The sequence below is a fragment of the Pseudophryne corroboree genome, chromosome 4, assembly GCF_028390025.1.
Source record: "Pseudophryne corroboree isolate aPseCor3 chromosome 4, aPseCor3.hap2, whole genome shotgun sequence".
Lineage (NCBI taxonomy): Eukaryota > Metazoa > Chordata > Amphibia > Anura > Myobatrachidae > Pseudophryne > Pseudophryne corroboree.
The window spans coordinates 338,010,260-338,032,720 of NC_086447.1; the positions used below are offsets into that span (position 1 = coordinate 338,010,260).

A 22,461-nucleotide genomic window follows, 5' to 3' on the forward strand; every position below is an offset into this window, starting at 1 on the left:
GCGTAGCCACAGGCACCACAATAGGTTGGTTCATCTGAAAGGATGAAACCACTTATGGCAGGAATTGAGGACGGGTCTGTAATTCCGCTCTATCCATATGGAAGATCAGATAGGGGCTTTTATGTGACAAAGCCGCTAATTCCGACACTCGCCTAGCCGAAGCCAAGGCTAATAACATGACCACCTTCAAAGTGAGATATTTCAACTATACCGTTTTAAGTGGTACAAACCAGTGTGACTTAAGGAACTTAACACCACGTCAAGGTCCCAAGGCTCCATCGGAGGTACAAAATGAGGCTGAATATGCAGCACTTCCTTCACAAAAGTCTGAACTTCTGGGAGAGAAGCCAATTTATTTATTTTTTAAAGAAAATGGATAGGGCCGAAATCTGAACCTTAACGGAGCCTAATTTTAGGCCCAAATTCACTCCAATTTGTAGGAAGTGAAGGAATCGGCCCAGATGGAATTCTTCGGTAGGAGCATTCCTGGCCTCACACCAAGAAACATATTTTCGCCATATACGGTGATAATGTTTAGATGTAACATCCTTCCTAGCCTTTATCAGCATAGGAATGACCTCATCCGGAATGCCTTTTTTCGCTAGGATCCGGCGTTCAACCGCCATGCCGTCAAACGCAGCCATGGTAAGTCTTGGAACAGACATGGGCCCTGTTGCAACAGGTCCTGTCTTAGAGGAAGAGGCCACGGATCTTCTGTAAGCATTTCCTGCAGATCCGGATACCAGGTCCATCGTGGCCAATCTGGAACAATGAGGATTGTTCTCACTCCTTTTTTCCTTATTATTCTCAACCGTTGGGTATGAGAGGAAGAGGAGGAAATACATAAACTGACTGGAACACCCACGGTGTCACTAGGGCGTCTACCGCTACTGCCTGAGTGTCTCTTGACCTGGCGCAATAACTGCAGCTTTTTGTTGAGGCGGGACGCCATCATGTCTATCTGTGGCAGTCCCCACCGAATTGCAATCTGTGCGAAGACTTCCTGATGAAGTCCCCACTCTCCAGGACGTAGGTCGTGTCTGCTGAGGAAGACTGCTTCCCAGTCATCAACTCCCGGAATGAACACTGCTGACAGTGCGCTTACATGATTCTCCGCCCAGCAAAGAATTCTGGTGGCTTCCGCCATCGCCACTCTGCTCCTTGTGCCGCCTTGGCGGTTTACATGAGCTACTGCGGTGACGATGTCTGACTGGATCAGAACCGGTTGGTCGCGAAGTAAGGTCTCCGCTTGACGTAGGGCGTTGTATATGGCCCTTAGTTCCAAGATGTTAATGTGAAGACAAGTCTCTTGACTTGACCAAAGACCTTGGACATTTTATTTTTCCCTGTGTGACTGCTCCCCAACCTCGGAGGCTCGCGTCCGTGGTCACCAGGATCCAGTCCTGAATGCCGAACCTGCGGCCCTATAGAAGGTGAGCACTCTGCAGCCACCACAGGAGAGATACCCTGGCCCTGGGGGAGAGGATGATCAACTGATAAATCTGTAGATGTGACCCGGACCTCTTGTCCAGTAGGTCCCATTTGAAAGTCCTCGCATGAGACCTGCCGAAGGGAATGTTTTTCTCAGGACTCGAGTGCAGTGATGCACTGACACCTGTCTTGGTTTCAATAGGTTCCTGACCAGAGTCATGAGTTCCTGGGCCTTCTCTATCTGAAGGTAAACCCATTTCTGGTCCGTATCCAGAATTACACCCAAGAAGGGCAGACTAGTCATAGGAACCAACTGAGACTTCGGGATATTGAGAATCCAGCCGTGTTGCTGTGACACCTTCAGCGAAAGTGACACGCTATTCAACAACTGCTCTTTTGATCTTGCCCTTAGAGGAGATCGTCCAAGTATGGGATAACTGTGACTCCTTGCTTGCGTAGGAGCACCATAATTTACGCCAATTACCCTGAAATTTGTAATGACAATACTGTACCGCAATTCCCAGGTATGCCTGATGGGGTGGATAAATGGGAAAATGAAGGTATGCAGCCTTTATGTCTTGATACACCATCAAATCCCCCCTTCCAGGCTGGCGATGATCGCTCTGAGCGATTCCACTTTAAATTTGAACCTTTTCCAGTATAGGTTCAGAGATTTTAATTTTAAAATAGGTCTGACCGAACCGTACGGTTTAGGGACTACAGCCAAGGTTGAGTAATATCCCCTTCCTTGTTGCAGGAGGGGAACCTTGAGCACCACCTGTTGGAGATACAATGTGTGAATTGTATTTAATATTATCTCCCTTTCTGGGGGAGAAGCCGGTAGGTCCGATAAGGAAAACCGGCGAGGAGGCACCTTTCGAATTCCAGCTTGTAACCCTGAGAAACAATTTTTATTGCCCCGGGATCCACCTGTGAGTGAACTCAGATGTGGCTGAAGAGTCGAAGACGTGCTCCCACTGGGACAGACTCCCTTAGCGGAGCTCCCGCGTCATGCGGTGGATGTAATAGAGGCCGGGGAGGACTTCTGTTCCTGGGAACTAGCTGTGCCCTGTGCCCTTACCTCTGGTAAGAAAGGACGCTCCTCGTACTTTCTTGTTAGTCTGCGACCGAAAGGACAGCATTTGATAATGTTGTGCTTTCTTAGGCTATGAGGGAATATAAGGCAAAAGATAAGAATTACCAGCTATAGCTGTGGAGACCAGGTCCGAGAACCCTTCTCCACACAATTCCTCAGCCTTGTAAGGTAAACCCTCCATATGCCTCTTTTAGTCGGCATCACCTGTTCATTGCATGTTCCACAGGACACGTCTAGCAGAAATCGACATAGCGTTGACTCTAGAACCCAGTAGACTAACGTCTCTTTGGGCATGTCTTATATATATATAAGACAACATCTTTTATATATATATATATATATATATATATATACTAGGGTCAATAACATGGTATCCTTATCTAGGGTTTCAATCTCCGCTGATAAGGTATCTGTCCACGCTGCTACAGGGCTATAAACCCATGCCGACTCAATCGCCGGTCTGAGTAGTGTACCAGAATGTGTGTAAATGGACTTCAAGGTACTTTTACTGCATGCTATCTGCAGGATCCCTGAGGATAGCTGTTAAGTCAGCGCTACCTTTTTGGGTAAACGTGTCAATGCCTTGTCCACCCTAGGGGAAGATTCCCATCGTATCCTGGCCCTAGTAGGGAAAGGATACTCCCTGAGAATTCTTTTTGGGAATCTGCAGCTTCTTGTCTGGAGATTCCCGCTCTTTTTCTTCATGAGAGGAGGGAAATTTACCTCAGCTTTCTTCCCCTTAAACATGTGTACCCTCGTGTCAGGGACAGATGAGTCATCAGTGATATGCAAAACATCTTTTATTACAATAATCATATATTGAATACTTTTCTGCCAGTTTTGGCTGTACTTTGCATTATCGTAGTCGACACTGGAGTCAGACTCCATGTCGATATCAGTGTCTATTATTTTGGATAGTGAGCGTTGTGAGACTCTGAAGGTCTCTGCGACATAGGGACAGACATGGGTAGATTCCCTGTCTGTTCTCTAATCTTTTGTGTACTAAATTTATCTTAGCACTTAATTTCACATATCCAATCAGGTGTCAGCGTTGTCGATGGAGACACCACACACACACACACACACACACACACACACACACACATTTGGTCCATCTCCTCCTTAGGAGAGCCTTTTACCTCAGACATGTCGACACACATGTACCGACACACCACACACTCAGGGAATGCTCTTCTGAAGACAGTTCCCCCACAAGGCCCTTTGGAGAGACAGAGAGAGAGTATGCCAGCACACACCCCAGCGCTATATGACCCAGGAAAAAACACAGCAATTTAATGTTTACCCCGTAGCGCTGTTATTATTATCTGCGCTGAATTATGTGCCCCCCTCTTCTTTAAAACCCTCTCTTCCACCGTGGTATAAGCAGGGGGGAGAGTCCGGGGAGCTTCCTCTCAGCGGTGCTGTGGAGAAAAACATGGCACTGGTGAGTGCTGAGGGAGAAGCCCCGCCCCCTCGGAGGCGGGCTTCAGTCCCGCTAAAGGTGTAAAATTGGCGGGGGCTCATGCACATATACAGTGTCCAGCTGTATATATGCTCTCTTTTGCCAAATAAGAGGTTTATATTGCTGCCCAGGGCGCCCCCCCTGCGCCCTGCACCCTTACAGTGACTGCCGTTTGTGAGGTGTATGGGAGCAATGGCGCACAGCTGCAGTGCTGTGCGTTACCTCAGTGAAGATCAATGAAGTCTTCTGCCGCCTCTGAAGATCTTTTCCTCTCATACTCACCCGGCTTCTATCTTCCGGCTCTGCGAGGAGGACTGCGGCGCGACTCTGGGACGGACGGCGAGGGTGAGACCTGCGTACCGATCCCTCTGGAGCTAATGGTGTCCAGGAGCCTAAGAAACAGAGCCCTCAAACTCAGAGAAGTGGGTCTGTTTCTCTCTCCTCAGTCCCTCGATGCGGGGAGTCTGTTGCCAGCAGGCTCCCTGAACATAAGAAACCTAACTAAAATGCTTTCTTTACAGGAAACTCAGGAGAGCTCCTGAAATGCACCCAGTCTCCACTGGGCACAGTATCAAATTGAGGTCTGGAGGAGGGGCATAGAGGGAGGAGCCAGTGCACACCCAGAGTCAAAGTCTTTTTTAAAGTGCCCACGTCTCCTGCGGAGCCCGTCTATCCCCCATGGTCCTTACGGAGTCCCCAGCATCCTCTAGGACATTAGAGAAAATATTATTTGGCTGTCACCTGCATGTCCTTGACTGCAGTACTGCTGATTCGAGTGGACAGCAGCCATCTTGCAGCTTCTGGCTTGCTACTCAGGGTCCAGACTAAACTGTATTACTTCCCTCAGCATACTGCACCCCACAACACTGACTGGCACCCACTTGAATTAGCAAAGAAGGTAAATATAAACTTTTCTAATAAAAACGGTATTTGCAGCTGATGAATATTATCGAGCTGCAAAAAATCGATATTCATTATCAAATTATCCAATTTCTAATTATAAATTATTATTATAGAATTGAACCCTGATAAAAAATAGGTCATCATGTTTGCATGACAACATAACCTTAGATGTGGTGAGCTCACGTCACACCCCATCTGCTACTGCATTTGCATGTGGTAGCAACAGGACAGAAGAGGGCAGGAATATGCAATTTGGGATGGGAGAAGGAGGGGCGGATCATCTGAGGTAATCCAGGCGATAACGTATCCATTTATTTACTAGTCTTGTATAAAGTTACAATGTTTTTTTAATGACACAAGGTTGTATATTTTTACACCTTTTATGTTTAAGAACTAGAGAAGACATTAGAAATTAATTTTTCCTTATATGGTAACAGTTTCAATTTGTAATAAATTATAATTGGCTAGAGACAACTCTTCATACTGGTACTTGGGGGCAGGGCTGTCATCAGAAATTATAGGGCCAGGGACTGTCAAAATAAGCCCGGGATGAGGGGCATGACAAGAGGAAAAGTGGTTGTGAAGGGCACAAGTGGGTGGTAGAGACACTGGGAAAAGGTAGGTGCTGAGGGATAAACGTTAGAATTTGGTAGGGGACAGATAAAATAAGAGGTGTAATAGGAGATGCAGGCAAAGAAAGGAGGGAAAAGAAAGGCCAGAAACACAAACACAATATATTGGGCAACTCCTAATTGGCTGTTGGTCTGCAAGCTCTGATTGGCTCACATCTGTCTCCAAATTCAAAATGCTGATGGTGCTGTTTCTTCACGGCTGCCTGCCAATGTGTCTGCTACAATCAGCTGGTGACACCAATCCACACTAGAGATGAGCGGGTTCGGTTCCTCGGAATCCGAACCCGCCCGAACTTCAGGGTTTTTTACACGGGGCCGAGCAGGCTCGGATCCTCCCGCCTTGCTCGGTTAACCCGAGCGCGCCCGAACGTCATCATCACGCTGTCGGATTCTCGCGAGGCTCGGATTCTATATAAGGAGCCGCGCGTCGTCGCCATTTTTCACACGTGCATTGAGATTCATAGGGAGAGGACGTGGCTGGCGTCCTCTCCGTTTATAGAGATTCAAGAAGAGAGTGAGACAGTCTCACTAGAGAGAGACACAGTAGTAATTTTGGGGAGCATTAGGAGGAGTACTACTACTACTAGTACTTGCTGAAGTGAAGTGATAGATAGTGTGACTGTATTGTATTATCTGACTTGTGGGGGAGACACTGACAGTGGGGAGCAGTTAGAGTCTGAGAGCAGGACTCAGGACTCAGGAGTACATACTACATAAAACGTACAGTGCACACTTTTGCTGCCAGAGTGCCACACCAGTATAATATAAATTGTGATTGTATGCTTAGGAGTACTACTTGCAAGTTGCTGATAGTGTGACCAGTGACCTGACCACCAGTTTAATAATCACCACCAGTTTAATTAATATATATATATATATATATAATTGTATATAATTAATATATATATAATATTATAATTGTATACCACCTACCCGTGTTTTTTGTTCTTCTTCCTTCTTTATACATACTACTATAGTAGCTTACTGTAGCAGTCTGCGGTGCTGCTGAGCTGACAGTGTCCAGCAGGTCCGTCATCAGTCATTACATAATAAATATATATACCTGTCCGGCTGCAGTACTAGTGATATTATATATATATATATATTAATTTCATCTCATTATCATCCAGTCTATATTAGCAGCAGACACAGTACGGTAGTCCACGGCTGTAGCTACCTCTGTGTCGGCAGTCGCTCGTCCATCCATAATTGTATACCACCTACCCGTGGTTTTTTTTTTTCTTTCTTCTTGATACATACTACTATAGTAGCTTACTGTAGCAGTCTGCGGTGCTGCTGAGCTGACAGTGTCCAGCAGGTCCGTCATCAGTCATCATTACCTAATAAATATATATCTACCTGTCCGGCTGCAGTACTAGTGATATTATATATACATATATATATTGATTTCATATCATTATCATCCAGTCTATATTAGCAGCAGACACGGTACGTTAGTCCACGGCTGTAGCTACCTCTGTGTCGGCACTCGGCAGTCCATCCATAATTGTATACCACCTACCCGTGTTTTTTTTTTCTTTCTTCTTGATACATACTACTATAGTAGCTTACTGTAGCAGTCTGCGGTGCTGCTGAGCTGACAGTGTCCAGCAGGTCCGTCATCAGTCATCATTACCTAATAAATATATATCTACCTGTCCGGCTGCAGTACTAGTGATATTATATATACATATATATATTGATTTCATATCATTATCATCCAGTCTATATTAGCAGCAGACACAGTACGTTAGTGCACGGCTGTAGCTACCTCTGTGTCGGCACTCGGCAGTCCATCCATAATTGTATACCACCTACCCGTGGTTTTTTGTTTTTTTTTCTTCTTGATACATACTACTATAGTAGCTTACTGTAGCAGTCTGCGGTGCTGCTGAGCTGACAGTGTCCAGCAGGTCCGTCATCAGTCATCATTACCTAATAAATATATATCTACCTGTCCGGCTGCAGTACTAGTGATATTATATATACATATATATATTGATTTCATATCATTATCATCCAGTCTATATTAGCAGCAGACACAGTACGGTAGTCCACGGCTGTAGCTACCTCTGTGTCGGCACTCGGCAGTCCATCCATAAGTATACTAGTATCCATCCACCTCCATTGTTTACCTGAGGTGCCTTTTAGTTGTGCCTATTAAAATATGGAGAACAAAAATGTTGAGGTTCCAAAATTAGGGAAAGATCAAGATCCACTTCCACCTCGAGCTGAAGCTGCTGCCACTAGTCATGGCCGAGACGATGAAATGCCAGCAACGTCGTCTGCCAAGGCCGATGCCCAATGTCATAGTACAGAGCATGTCAAATCCAAAACACCAAATATCAGTAAAAAAAGGACTCCAAAACCTAAAATAAAATTGTCGGAGGAGAAGCGTAAACTTGCCAATATGCCATTTACCACACGGAGTGGCAAGGAACGGCTGAGGCCCTGGCCTATGTTCATGGCTAGTGGTTCAGCTTCACATGAGGATGGAAGCACTCAGCCTCTCGCTAGAAAAATGAAAAGACTCAAGCTGGCAAAAGCAGTAGCACCGCAAAGAACTGTGCGTTCTTCGAAATCCCAAATCCACAAGGAGAGTCCGACTCCAATTGTGTCGGTTGCGATGCCTGACCTTCCCAACACTGGACGTGAAGAGCATGCGCCTTCCACCATTTGCATGCCCCCTGCAAGTGCTGGAAGGAGCACCTGCAGTCCAGTTCCTGATAGTCAGATTGAAGATGTCAGTGTTGAAGTACACCAGGATGAGGAGGATATGGGTGTTGCTGGCGCTGGGGAGAAAGTTGACCTGGAGGATTCTGATGGTGAGGTGGTTTGTTTAAGTCAGGCACCCGGGGAGACACCTGTTGTCCGTGGGAGGAATATGGCCACTGACATGCCTGGTGAAAATACCAAAAAAATCAGCTCTTCGGTGTGGAAGTATTTCAACAGAAATGCGGACAACAGGTGTCAAGCCGTGTGTTGCCTTTGTCAAGCTGTAATAAGTAGGGGTAAGGACGTTAACCACCTCGGAACATCCTCCCTAGGCTTATACGTCACCTGCAGCGCATTCATAATAAGTCAGTGACAAGTTCAAAAACTTTGGGTGACAGCGGAAGCAGTCCACTGACCAGTAAATACCTTCCTCTTGTAACCAAGCTCACGCAAACCACCCCACCAACTCCCTCAGTGTCAATTTCCTCCTTCCCCAGGAATGCCAATAGTCCTGCAGGCCATGTCACTGGCAATTCTGACGATTCCTCTCCTGCCTGGGATTCCTCCGATGCATCCTTGCGTGTAACGCCTACTGCTGCTGGCGCTGCTGTTGTTGCTGCTGGGAGTCGATGGTCATCCCAGAGGGGAAGTCGTAAGACGACTTTTACTACTTCCACCAAGCAATTGACTGTCCAACAGTCCTTTGCGAGGAAGATGAAATATCACAGCAGTCATCCTACTGCAAAGCGGATAACTGAGGCCTTGGCATCCTGGGTGGTGAGAAACGTGGTTCCAGTATCCATCATTACTGCAAAGCCAACTAGAGACTTGTTGGAGGTACTGTGTCCCCGGTACCAAATACCATCTAGGTTCCATTTCTCTAGGCAGGCGATACCGAAAATGTACACAGACCTCAGAAAAAGAGTCACCAGTGTCCTAAAAAATGCAGCTGTACCCAATGTCCACTTAAACACGGACATGTGGACAAGTGGAGCAGGGCAGGGTCAGGACTATATGACTGTGACAGCCCACTGGGTAGATGTATGGACTCCCGCCGCAAGAACAGCAGCGGCGGCACCAGTAGCAGCATCTCGCAAACGCCAACTCTTTCCTAGGCAGGCTACGCTTTGTATCACCGGTTTCCAGAATACGCATACAGCTGAAAACCTCTTACGGCAACTGAGGAAGATCATCGCGGAATGGCTTACCCCAATTGGACTCTCCTGTGGATTTGTGGCATCGGACAATGCCAGCAATATTGTGTGTGCATTAAATATGGGCAAATTCCAGCACGTCCCATGTTTTGCACATACCTTGAATTTGGTGGTGCAGAATTTTTTTAAAAACGACAGGGGCGTGCAAGAGATGCTGTCGGTGGCCAGAAGAATTGCGGGACACTTTCGGCATACAGGCACCACGTACAGAAGACTGGAGCACCACCAAAAACAACTGAACCTGCCCTGCCATCATCTGAAGCAAGAAGTGGTAACGAGGTGGAATTCAACCCTCTATATGCTTCAGAGGTTGGAGGAGCAGCAAAAGGCCATTCAAGCCTATACAATTGAGCACGATATAGGAGGTGGAATGCACCTGTCTCAAGCGCAGTGGAGAATGATTTCAACGTTGTGCAAGGTTCTGCTGCCCTTTGAACTTGCCACACGTGAAGTCAGTTCAGACACTGCCAGCCTGAGTCAGGTCATTCCCCTCATCAGGCTTTTGCAGAAGAAGCTGGAGACATTGAAGGAGGAGCTAACACGGAGCGATTCCGCTAGGCATGTGGGACTTGTGGATGGAGCCCTTAATTCGCTTAACAAGGATTCACGGGTGGTCAATCTGTTGAAATCAGAGCACTACATTTTGGCCACCGTGCTCGATCCTAGATTTAAAGCCTACCTTGGATCTCTCTTTCCGGCAGACACAAGTCTGCTGGGGTTGAAAGACCTGCTGGTGAGAAAATTGTCAAGTCAAGCGGAACGCGACCTGTCAACATCTCCTCCTTCACATTCTCCCGCAACTAGGGGTGCGAGGAAAAGGCTCAGAATTCCGAGCCCACCCGCTGGCGGTGATGCAGGGCAGTCTGGAGCGACTGCTGATGCTGACATCTGGTCCGGACTGAAGGACCTGACAACGATTACGGACATGTCGTCTACTGTCACTGCATATGATTCTCTCCCCATTGAAAGAATGGTGGAGGATTATATGAGTGACCGCATCCAAGTAGGCACGTCACACAGTCCGTACTTATACTGGCAGGAAAAAGAGGCAATTTGGAGGCCCTTGCACAAACTGGCTTTATTCTACCTAAGTTGCCCTCCCACAAGTGTGTACTCCGAAAGAGTGTTTAGTGCCGCCGCTCACCTTGTCAGCAATCGGCGTACGAGGTTACATCCAGAAAATGTGGAGAAGATGATGTTCATTAAAATGAATTATAATCAATTCCTCCGTGGAGACATTGACCAGCAGCAATTGCCTCCACAAAGTACACAGGGAGCTGAGATGGTGGATTCCAGTGGGGACGAATTGATAATCTGTGAGGAGGGGGATGTACACGGTGATATATCGGAGGATGATGATGAGGTGGACATCTTGCCTCTGTAGAGCCAGTTTGTGCAAGGAGAGATTAATTGCTTCTTTTTTGGTGGGGGTCCAAACCATCCCGTCATTTCAGTCACAGTCGTGTGGCAGACCCTGTCACTGAAATGATGGGTTGGTTAAAGTGTGCATGTCCTGTTTATACAACATAAGGGTGGGTGGGAGGGCCCAAGGACAATTCCATCTTGCACCTCTTTTTTCTTTAATTTTTCTTTGCGTCATGTGCTGTTTGTGGAGTGTTTTTTGGAAGGGCCATCCTGCGTGACACTGCAGTGCCACTCCTAGATGGGCCCGGTGTTTGTGTCGGCCACTAGGGTCGCTTATCTTACTCACACAGCTACCTCATTGCGCCTCTTTTTTTCTTTGCGTCATGTGCTGTTTGGGGAGTGTTTTTTGGAAGGGCCATCCTGCGTGACACTGCAGTGCCACTCCTAGATGGGCCCGGTGTTTGTGTCGGCCACTAGGGTCGCTTATCTTACTCACACAGCTACCTCATTGCGCCTCTTTTTTTCTTTGCGTCATGTGCTGTTTGTGGAGTGTTTTTTGGAAGGGCCATCCTGCGTGACACTGCAGTGCCACTCCTAGATGGGCCCGGTGTTTGTGTCGGCCACTAGGGTCGCTTATCTTACTCACACAGCTACCTCATTGCGCCTCTTTTTTTCTTTGCGTCATGTGCTGTTTGTGGAGTGTTTTTTGGAAGGGCCATCCTGCGTGACACTGCAGTGCCACTCCTAGATGGGCCCGGTGTTTGTGTCGGCCACTAGGGTCGCTTATCTTACTCACACAGCTACCTCATTGCGCCTCTTTTTTTCTTTGCGTCATGTGCTGTTTGGGGAGTGTTTTTTGGAAGGGCCATCCTGCGTGACACTGCAGTGCCACTCCTAGATGGGCCCGGTGTTTGTGTCGGCCACTAGGGTCGCTTATCTTACTCACACAGCTACCTCATTGCGCCTCTTTTTTTCTTTGCGTCATGTGCTGTTTGTGGAGTGTTTTTTGGAAGGGCCATCCTGCGTGACACTGCAGTGCCACTCCTAGATGGGCCCGGTGTTTGTGTCGGCCACTAGGGTCGCTTATCTTACTCACACAGCTACCTCATTGCGCCTCTTTTTTTCTTTGCGTCATGTGCTGTTTGGGGAGTGTTTTTTGGAAGGGCCATCCTGCGTGACACTGCAGTGCCACTCCTAGATGGGCCCGGTGTTTGTGTCGGCCACTAGGGTCGCTTATCTTACTCACACAGCTACCTCATTGCGCCTCTTTTTTTCTTTGCGTCATGTGCTGTTTGGGGAGTGTTTTTTGGAAGGGCCATCCTGCGTGACACTGCAGTGCCACTCCTAGATGGGCCAGGTGTTTGTGTCGGCCACTAGGGTCGCTTAGCTTAGTCATCCAGCGACCTCGGTGCAAATTTTAGGACTAAAAATAATATTGTGAGGTGTAAGGTATTCAGGATAGACTGAAAATGAGTGGAAATTATGGTTTTTGAGGTTAATAATACTTTGGGATCAAAATGACCCCCAAATTCTATGATTTAAGCTGTTTTTTAGGTTTTTTGGAAAAAAACACCCGAATCCAAAACACACCCGAATCCGACAAAAAAAATTCGGTGAGGTTTTGCCAAAACGCGGTCGAACCCAAAACACGGCCGCGGAACTGAACCCAAAACCAAAACACAAAACCCGAAAAATTTCCGGCGCTCATCTCTAATCCACACCACTGGCGGTACCAATCCACACCGCTGCTACCCAGACCCCCTCTCTGTCCGGGCTTGGGACTCCAGGCCAGGCAGTCCCACCCGGATAGTGTTCCTGCTTGGGGGTAAGAAAGCATGCTTTCAGGCTCTGTGATCTGGGAAAGCCATTTTGGAATTTGTACTTATGGATTTAATTGTAACTAAAATAATTTTTTATTTAAGGAGTTTCTTCATTTATCCTGGGCAAAGAGAAAACCCAAGGGACTTAAGGGGAGATGTACTAAGCAGTGAAAATACTGGAGAAGTAAGGCAGTGGAGAATTTGTGCATGGCAACCAATCAGCTGCTCTGTATAATTTTATAGTATGCAAATTATAAATGTTCAATGCTGATGCTTCAATGCTGATTGGTTGCCATGGGCAACTTCTCCACTGGCTCACTTCTCCACTTTTTCATTTCTTAGTACATCTCCCACTTAGAATGCGATATTGTCGACTTTAAGCTACATTGGCTAAAATGGCATATGCCATCCAAAGATGGTATTAGCTATGGGTGCCAGCTCCACAGAGCTAAGCTTTTTGGATCTTGGTAAATTCTCAGTTCTAATAGAAAGCTGTGCGGAATACTTTTGCTAGTGAATATAGAGGTATATCTCTGACATCTGCAGCGGTACCCTCCTAGTAAATAAATAAATTAATAAAGCAGCAATCCTCCAAAGACCTTTGACTGAATGCAAAAGCTGTGTAATAAATACAGCGGTGCTGAGAAGGGGGGGGGGGGGGGGACCAAGCACTAATTACCTGTTGAAGAGGCCCAGCGGGGCCTGGGTTCTGGTGAGTCCAGGGAGGCTGCTGCTGCTGAGTGCAGCAGTCTCTTCTGCCTGTAAGGGGGGGTTGCCAGTCGCACTGATTGCGCCCCCCCCCCTTCCCTGGATCTGTGTCTGGCTGAAGGGGGCATGCCAGCGATGCTCTGCATCATGTTAGCTGTAGGCTTTTCATGTGTTTTTACCAGGGCCCGGCAAATCAAGATAGATAGTCTGTGATCTCTCTGCTCCATGGTATTTTTATCCCTTTGCAGAACATTAAGGTTTTCCGCTGTAAACAGTTTTGCTCACTAGTATTACAATAAACGTATGTCATGTATCCTTCTCTTTTACCTCCATTTTCATGAAGTACGGTAACCATAATGCTGTTATAGGATGCTGACATTTTGTGCAGTTTGACAGATTGCTAGGGAAAATGAAAACAAAAACATCTTAGATATTTTATACTTTGTGCAGGAATTGAATAAAACATTGATAATGTCGATATTATCTTAGACCGCAAAGCTATACCTCTAAATACACTTTTACCGTTGAGCCGCTATGGCCGCTAGACTTAATACACGTGCTACGCACTTTGTACGCTATTTGCGTAGAGTCCCGCAGTGGTACGTACTTGGCGTACACACGCCGCGCTGAGTGTACAGAGTACGCTCAGCGTGCGCACACACAATGGATAACCTTTAAACCTTGTTAATGATACAATGTAAAGATACGCTTATACTTTAAACCCTTAACAGCAAAGTACTGTGATGATGTAATACCTTTAAACCTTAAGTAGCGCTGGCAATACAAAGTACCCGCAGTGCGTACACCTTATCAATGCTTATACACCTTATACAGATAAATCATCTTTAAAGCCCAGGCAGGAAAGTGAAAACACAACAGTGATTTGTAGTTGCAACCACAGGGTTCTAAGGCCTCCGTGGATTAATTCCAAAAGGTAAAAACAATACAAATCATATACTACAGGCTAACAAGTAAATCTAAACAGAATAATGGCTACAGAGAATATACATACGTGAGAATGTTCGCAAGCGCAACCCGGCTCGGTCCTCCGCTGGTCATACAGATAGCGTTTAGAGTCTCCTGACTGGCCAGGCAACAATGGTCTTTTTATACACAACATGCATACACAATACAATGGTCACTGTAATCTCATTGTCCATTGGACACAGGGATGTGTCTCTACATTACAGCAAAGGTCATAGGTGGATTTGAAAGGGTGGGCGATGTCTTTCCCCAACTGCTCTTGTGGGTGGTATCCTCTGGATTCCCGCCGCATACATAAAATACAGTAAATACAGTTAATGTTCATATTCTACTTTTGTACATAACTATATGCAGGAACAAGCGATCTTTCTCTAACTAACACCGGAATGTTACCCCCAAAATACCCTACAGCTGGATACTAGACATCACCTTCCAACCTTTATCTGACCCTACCTATCATGCAAAGGCGAATCTCTCTGTCCAGGAACTGTTTAAACTATCAATACTCGCTGACATGGTCTAGGGGAACTATATCTAAAATGTACGCTATATGGGTTAAATATGTAGTGTTCTAATAACACGCTACACGCTCACAAACTCCGCCTTAAATACCGATATCACGCGCATGATCGCCGGAGCGATCCTACGCAAATTGCGGATATGTGCACGCACAGAGGACTGAGTGCACGAGCAGCGGGCATGTGCATGGGGTTAGTACGTTAGGCATGCATTACAATATTTTTCGACTTTAACAGTCCACCCTTTGGCAGTCAATATTAACTGCCACTATCTAAACATTAAACAGAAAAATATACAATACAATATCTATAAAATAATTGGATGGTAGGAGGTGAGGAGTAGGCGGGAAATGTATGGCCTAGTGGGATAGTAAAAGCATGTATGTATGAAATCCATGTCTGAGGGGCATGTATCATCGTGCCGTACATGTTCTAGATAAGCTTCGAGGTATTGCAAAGTATACATTAAATCCTTCTCATCCCGTATTAAGGGTCTGTAAGTGGGCCAACAAACACTACCGAGCTCTTTTTGGCTTCTTGTTCCAACAAAATGGGGTGCACCTTTAGTTGATGATACATGGAGGGGGAAACACATGTGAATGCTAATATATGTATCTATATCACCTGTCGACTATGTGTGTCACTACCTGAAGGTTGTAGAGATGAAGATAAGACACGTATCACAAATACAATCACATAACATTTGTGCAATCGTCCTTGGGTGTTGGTTGAAGTCTTGTCCGGATGGGTGTATCTTTGCCGTGAGTGTTAATCAAAGTCTTTAGAGTGTCCATAAAAGTCTTTAGAGTGTCCATAAAAGTCTTTAGGATGTCCATCAAAGTCTTTTCCGAGTGGATGTATAGTTCATCAAAGTTTCTTCCGAATGGATGTATTTTTGCTTGAGGGAAAAACAAAGGAGAAACGGGTGAAAGAAACGGACCGTGGAATCACGTCTTATCACAACATTGTCTCAATTGATGGGTCATAAATTAAATCAGTTGTTGTAACAATGCCCCCGCTCCTCAAACTCATCACTTTGGTACCGCGCTTGCACCGCATTAAACTTCGAACACATCTAAATATCAAACCAATCATTATGACAACTCCCAGGATACAATGGAGAAACTTTCCTACACTCACGATAACATTTTGAGCCCATTCTCCTAAACCTGAGAACCAATTGCGTGGGTTCAACCATGAGACCCAGCCGGTCAGTTCATTACTCACAGCAGTAAGGGTAAGGTTGTGTCTCCTCCGGAACTCCCATTTCAATTGCAAGATATCGTCCATCTTTTGATCTATGACCTCGGTTTGGTCATCAGTGCTGTTTGTAATGTACGTGCAGCACTTTACACCATACTGAGTTGCTAAAGTGACACAGTACCCGCCTGTCACCGCTGTGATATAATTTAGAACCATCCTGTGCTGGATCAGTTCCATTTTGTAAGCTTGCAATTCCCTCCCTGTATACCTGAAGGTGTCATCATACATCTCGGTGATATTATCTATCAGGTTCGCTAGCGCATGAATATACCTAAAATTTATAATTCCTCTGGCGGTACGGGTGATATCTAACGCGAGTAGAAATTGAATCCCGGTGGATTTGTGAATCAAATCAGAGGCTGCGTGCTCTGTCCTATCTATAAGGTGTCTCTTAACGATGTGTTCATAGTGAGTGTGAGTGTAAGGAGCTTGAGCATTGCGGTGAATGGCTTTCATCTTATTATGGGTTATGGTCATAACTTCTGGCAACACTCTTCCAATGTAACACAATCCCTCTGAGTTTGGGGCAAGCCACTTATACGCCTTCCTCCCGCATATGAAATATGCATCATCGGGGAGAACATATGGGACAGAATATGACATTACCATATTGCAAACCTTCCAAGTGAAAAATCCTATCCCTAACCCTCTCATCTGTTCAGTACACGTATCAGGCTGTATGATATGCGCACAGTACCCTGGAGATACTTCTCCAACCCGCATGGTCCTACTTCCTAGCATATACCTGTACCGAAAATACCTTCCACCGTCGGCTATTTGGCGTATAAGATCAGTGTCTACGGGCATTCTATCGGCTCTGTGTGAAAATGCCATGGTTTGGTTATTCCATGTCACTTCCCAATTTCCCGGCTTTCGGGGATTGGAAATGTTGAAACATACTAAGGATCTATCCACATGATATTGGTGGAGCTTCAAACTAGGGGGCCTAGAAATATTAAATTTCTTGTCCACCGGTCTCCCACCCCTTAATTCAAGTACCTCATCTATTGTTAAGGGATACGGTACTAGTCCTGACTTGCTCCGACCTTGAGGTACTTGTGAGCACACCCAGCATTCTGTTTGGTTTAAAACCTTACCCACTAATGAGTGATAGTCACCCAATGGATGACGGTCCATGTTGATATTAAGGCTTGACTGACATCTCTGGATGCACCCTTCCTCAACTATGTTTTCACAGTTTCTACAAATACAATTTTCCTCAGCCAATAACCCTTCACAGTGCCTCCTAGTTTCTTGACTACCAGATCGTTTTCTGATACTCGCCTTTGCTCGGTGAATGTGTTGCTCTTGGAATTTTACAAATCCGTCCTTGCCATCAGAACCCATTCCAGATCCTTTCTCGACCTCTCTGGTACTCTCACCGAAACAGACTGCTCTGGTCAACAACAGGGTCAACAGGAAAACCCGGAATGCAGTCTCTTGGGGTAAGTCCATCTTGCTAAGGGGAGAGAAAAAGGAGCAAGGAAGGGGGAAAGGAGGGTAATGGGAGATGTAGAAAATAAGAAGAAGGAAAAAGAAATTTTGTGCGACAACCGCCTCTGGTCTTGTAGTTCTCTGTGCTCAGGTGCCGTAACAACAGTTCTGCCACTCAACCTTCCCGGAACAGACACTCCAGTGATACGATTTCCTCCACACTCTGCTCTTTGTCACGGGCTTTCTCTGGGTCAGCGACCTTCTTACAGTGGGATGAGTGGACCCAAGTCTCTCTCTCGGCAACCTTCAATGCTGTCGTGCTGGTCAGTAAGACTTGGTACGGTCCTTCCCACCGGTCAATAAGGCAACCTGAGCGTAGAAAATTTCGAATCATTACATAATCCCTAGGTTAAATGTCATGACAATTACTGTCTGGTAGGTCAGGAATCACCAGCTTTAGATTGGTGTTTTGATTCCTCAACTGCTTGCTCATCTTAACCAAATATTTCACAGTCACTTCATTATTGCATTTCAAATCATCCTGGGGGTCAATCATTACATGGGGTTGTCGACCAAAAAGAATCTCAAATGGTGATAGGTTAAGGGGGGACCTGGGAGTGGTTCTGATGCTGTACAATACAAGTGGCAAAGCTTCTGGCCACAACAATCCAGTTTCAGCTATCACTTTGCTCAACTTGTTCTTAATAGTGCTGTTTACTCTTTCCACTTTCGCACTCGCCTGTGGGCGGTACGGAGTATGCAGCTTACTATTAATTCCCATCAATTTGCACATAACCTGAAAGACTTCACCTGTAAAATGGGTACCCCTATCAGTTTAAATTATCCTGGGGATACCATATCTACACACAAATTCCTGCACAATCTTCTTTGCAGTGAACTTAGCAGTATTTGTGGCAGCGGGGAACGCTTCTACCCAATTTGAAAACACATCAATACAAACCAACACATACTTTAAATTTCTGCAGGGTGGCAACTGTATGAAATCAATTTGTATTACCTGAAAAGGGCCGTCTGTTGGCGGAATATGGGATGGTTCTGTTGGTATTGACTTTCCAATATTCTTCCTCAAGCAGGTAAGACATGTCATTGCTCTCTTACCCGCATGAGAAGAGAATCCTGGCGCACACCAGTAGGCTCTCACCAGCTTACACATACCCTCTTTGCCCAGATGAGTCAGACCGTGTGCCGCCTCAGCTAAACTTGGAAGGTATGCTATGGGGGCTACTGGCTTACCCTGTCCATCTGTCCAGAGTCCTGAGGACTCCTGGCCATATCCTTTTGACCTCCAGACTGCCTTTTCCTGTGGAGAACACAAATTTTGCATTTCACTTAATTTTTGTGTGTTGACGGTATTGAATACCATCAGTTGTGTGATGTCTGTCTGTCTGGGGGTGCTAGCTGCTGATTTAGCAGCTTCGTCTGCCCGGCTGTTACCAAGTGACACTGGGTCTTGACTGTAAGTGTGGGCTTTGCACTTGATAACAGCCACTCTGTCAGGTTCCTGTATTGCTGTTAGAAGCCTTTTGATGTGGGTCGCATGCGCCACGGGTGTGCCAGCTGCCGTCATGAAATTTCTGAGGCGCCATAGGGCCCCGAAATCATGCACTACTCCAAAGGCATACCTAGAATCTGTGTAAATATTGGCTGACTTACCGTTAGCCAATTCACACGCTCTGGTTAGGTCGACCAGCTCAGCAACTTGTGCTGAGTGCAGTGGGCCCAGGGGTTCAGCTTCTATGATACCTTTGTCATCTACGACTGCGTATCCAGTACACAAGTCTCCCGAATCCGTCTGTCTGTGGCAACTACCGTCAGTGTAAAAAGTAAAATCTACGCCTTCCAGTGGGTTGTCACTAATGTCAGGTCTTGCAGTGAAAGTTTGGTTCAGATATTCCATACAATCATGTGTGTCAGTGTTTGTACTAAATCCTCCTTCACCATCACTCTCATCCTCCACCCTTTGTGCCTGTCCAGGCACACCTGGGAGATACGTTGCAGGATTTAGTGCGCTGCATCTCTTTATGGTGATGTTTACAGGGGCCATTAGTGCTAATTCCCACCTTGTAAACTGTGCTGATGAGACATGTCTGGTTTGGGCAGAATTCAGTAAGGCTGATACTGCATGAGGTGTATGGATGGTCAGGTTGTGTCCCAACACTACATCTTCACTTTTACTCACTAGCAGTGCTATCGCTGCAACACTTCGCAAGCATGTGGGGAGAGACCGTGCTACGGTGTCCAACTGTGCACTGTAGTAAGCTACCGGCCTGCTGGCATCACCATGTCTCTGGGTTAGAACACCTGCCACACACCCAGCACTCTCTGTAACGTACAATTCAAAGGGTTTCCCATAATCTGGCATACCTAATGCAGGTGCCTGTGATAGGCACTGTTTGAGTCTCTCAAATGCCAGTTCGGACTCATCTGTGTGCGAAATCCGATCTGGTTTGTTTGAAGAGACCATCTCTTGCAAAGGTAAAGCCAGTATGGAGAACCCTGGGATCCAGTTTCGGCAGTACCCACACATTCCTAGGAAAGTGCGGATCTGTTGCTGGGTTTGTGGCAGAGTCATGTAGCGAATCGCCTGTATTCTATCAGCGGCGAGGTGTCTCAGTCCTTGTGTTAAGCAGTGTCCCAAATATTTTACCCTGGTCTGGCACAACTGTAACTTATCCTTTGAAACCTTGTGTCCCGTATTAGAAAGGTGAAACAGAAGCTGTTTCGTGTCTTTCAAGGACGATTCGAGTGAATCAGAACACAGCAGTAAATCATCTACATACTGTATTAATACTGATCTGCTCTCAGGTTGAAAGGATTGTAAACAGTCATGCAAAGCCTGGGAGAAAATACTTGGGCTGTCAATGAAACCTTGGGGTAAGCGAGTCCAGGTGTACTGTACTCCTCTGTATGTAAATGCAAACAAGTATTGGCTGTCAGGGTGTAGAGGGACCGAAAAGAAAGCAGAACAGAGGTCAATGACAGTGAAAAACTTTGCAGTAGGAGGAATTTGCATGAGGATGACAGCTGGATTTGGCACTACGGGGAATTGGCTCTCAACTATCTTGTTTATCCCCCTTAGATCCTGCACTAGCCTGTAACCCCTCCCCCCACTCTTTTTCACAGGGAAGATGGGACTATTGGCAGTGCTGGACGTCCTAACTAGGATGCCCTGTTGTAGCAAGCACTCTATGACTGGGTACACTCCTAATTCCACCTCTGGCTTCAGAGGATACTGTGGGATTTTTGGAGCTATCCTACCATCTTTTACTTGAACTACTACAGGAGCTACGTTTGCCATCAATCCAGTGTCTTGTCCATCTTTGGTCCAGAGGGATTCCGGTATCTAGGAGATCATTTCCTCTACCTTGGATGGACACTTGTCTATAACAGCAGAGTGTGACATCAACCTTTGTGGGGTGTCTAACATATCCTGCACTTCCTGAACGTGACTCTCGGGTATATCTAAGAAGACACCCTCAGGAGTACAATATATGACACACCTCATCTTACACAATAAATCTCTCCCAAGTAGATTAGTCGGAGCCGATGCAGCTAGCAAAAAGGAGTGCTTGGTCTGCAAAGGCCCTATCGTAATCTCTGCTGGTCTACTTAAAGGGTAGTGTTGCACTACTCCTATTACCCCCATTGCTGAAATTGTTTTACCCGTTGTTTTCATACCTACCATTGAATTTAACACTGACCTGGCCGCCTCTGTATCTACAAGGAAAGGTAGTGATCTACCAGCTACGTCAACTGTAACCTCTGGTTCATTTCCAAGGCTAGCAATCAACCTTACTGGCTGCAAACTACAGGTGTGGCCTAACCCCTAATGTATGTTGTGACCCTCCCGCAGCACGCTGGCAGCTACAATATGTGAGGGGGGTAGCTGAGAATTCCCAGAGGTCTGCCAGTCCTTCCTAGATGGGTACCTCCTTGTTTCCCCTGCATGTGGCTCGTAATTCCTCCTATGCGGTCCCTGATCCCAATTACGTGTGTCATACTGTGAGTCATGTTCTGGTCTAGGGGGTCGATATACCTTATGTGGGTCTTTAAAATTACAGTTCCGTGCGTAATGTCCTTCCCTCTGACATTTATAACTTTTTACCACATACGACTTACCATCAGGGGTCTGGGGTTTTGACTGATGTGGCTTCGTTGTCAGGGCTTTTATACTTACTGTCATCAGCTTATCCCCCTGTGACTCCCTGTGACTAATGATGTTCCGATCATGCTCAATAACTGACTTTCTTAATGCAGCCACCGAGATACCTCTCCAATTTGGTTGAGTGGTTTGTACCCTTGTTCTCAACGTTTCTTTTAAACCGTCCATTAATACGGACACAGCTACCTCCCTATGATGTACATTTTCCTTAATATCCTCGACCCCAGTGTATCTAGCCATTTCCTGCAGTGCTCGATGGAAATATTCAGAAGCAGCTTCACCTTCTTTTTGTCTAATGGAGAAGATTTTATTCCACTTGACAACAGTTAGGAAATATACTCCTAATTGCAGATTGATCTGTCGTACATTCTCCTGAGTGTATTCATCAGTGAGAGGTACCTCTGTGTCTAATTTACAGTCAGCAATGAATTTCACAGGGTCAATATTAGAAGGCAAACATGCCCGTAGCACTGTCCGCCAATATTTGTTTGTGGGTTCGGTGTCGTTACCTAGTTCTCTAATAAACCTCTGACATGCGGCTAGATCCTTCCTGGGATCGGGAAATTCAGACATAATTGTTCTCAATTCTGTCCGGGACCAGGGACAATGCATAGCAATGTTCCTGACGGGAGTGATTCCCTGAGCGTCAGTCTTCCCATTGGGGACTGCGATCACCCTGACAGGATTTAGTTCAATTACATCATTCTGGGTTGCTTCTACAATGTGAGGTGCA

The 22,461-nt window shown here is 46.1% G+C and overlaps 1 protein-coding gene across 1 annotated transcript in view; it reads right to left on the bottom strand.

The window, feature by feature from the left end:
- The window catches only part of LOC134911399 (probable cation-transporting ATPase 13A4), a 61,790-nt gene extending 48,049 nt beyond the window's left edge, over positions 1–13,741 (bottom strand). The window contains exon 1 of the mRNA XM_063919632.1: positions 13,674–13,741. Within this exon, the coding sequence (XP_063775702.1) occupies positions 13,674–13,725 (52 nt within the window). The 5' untranslated portion in view covers positions 13,726–13,741. The remainder of the gene's footprint in view (positions 1–13,673) is intronic.
- Positions 13,742–22,461: the final 8,720 nt, after the last annotated feature.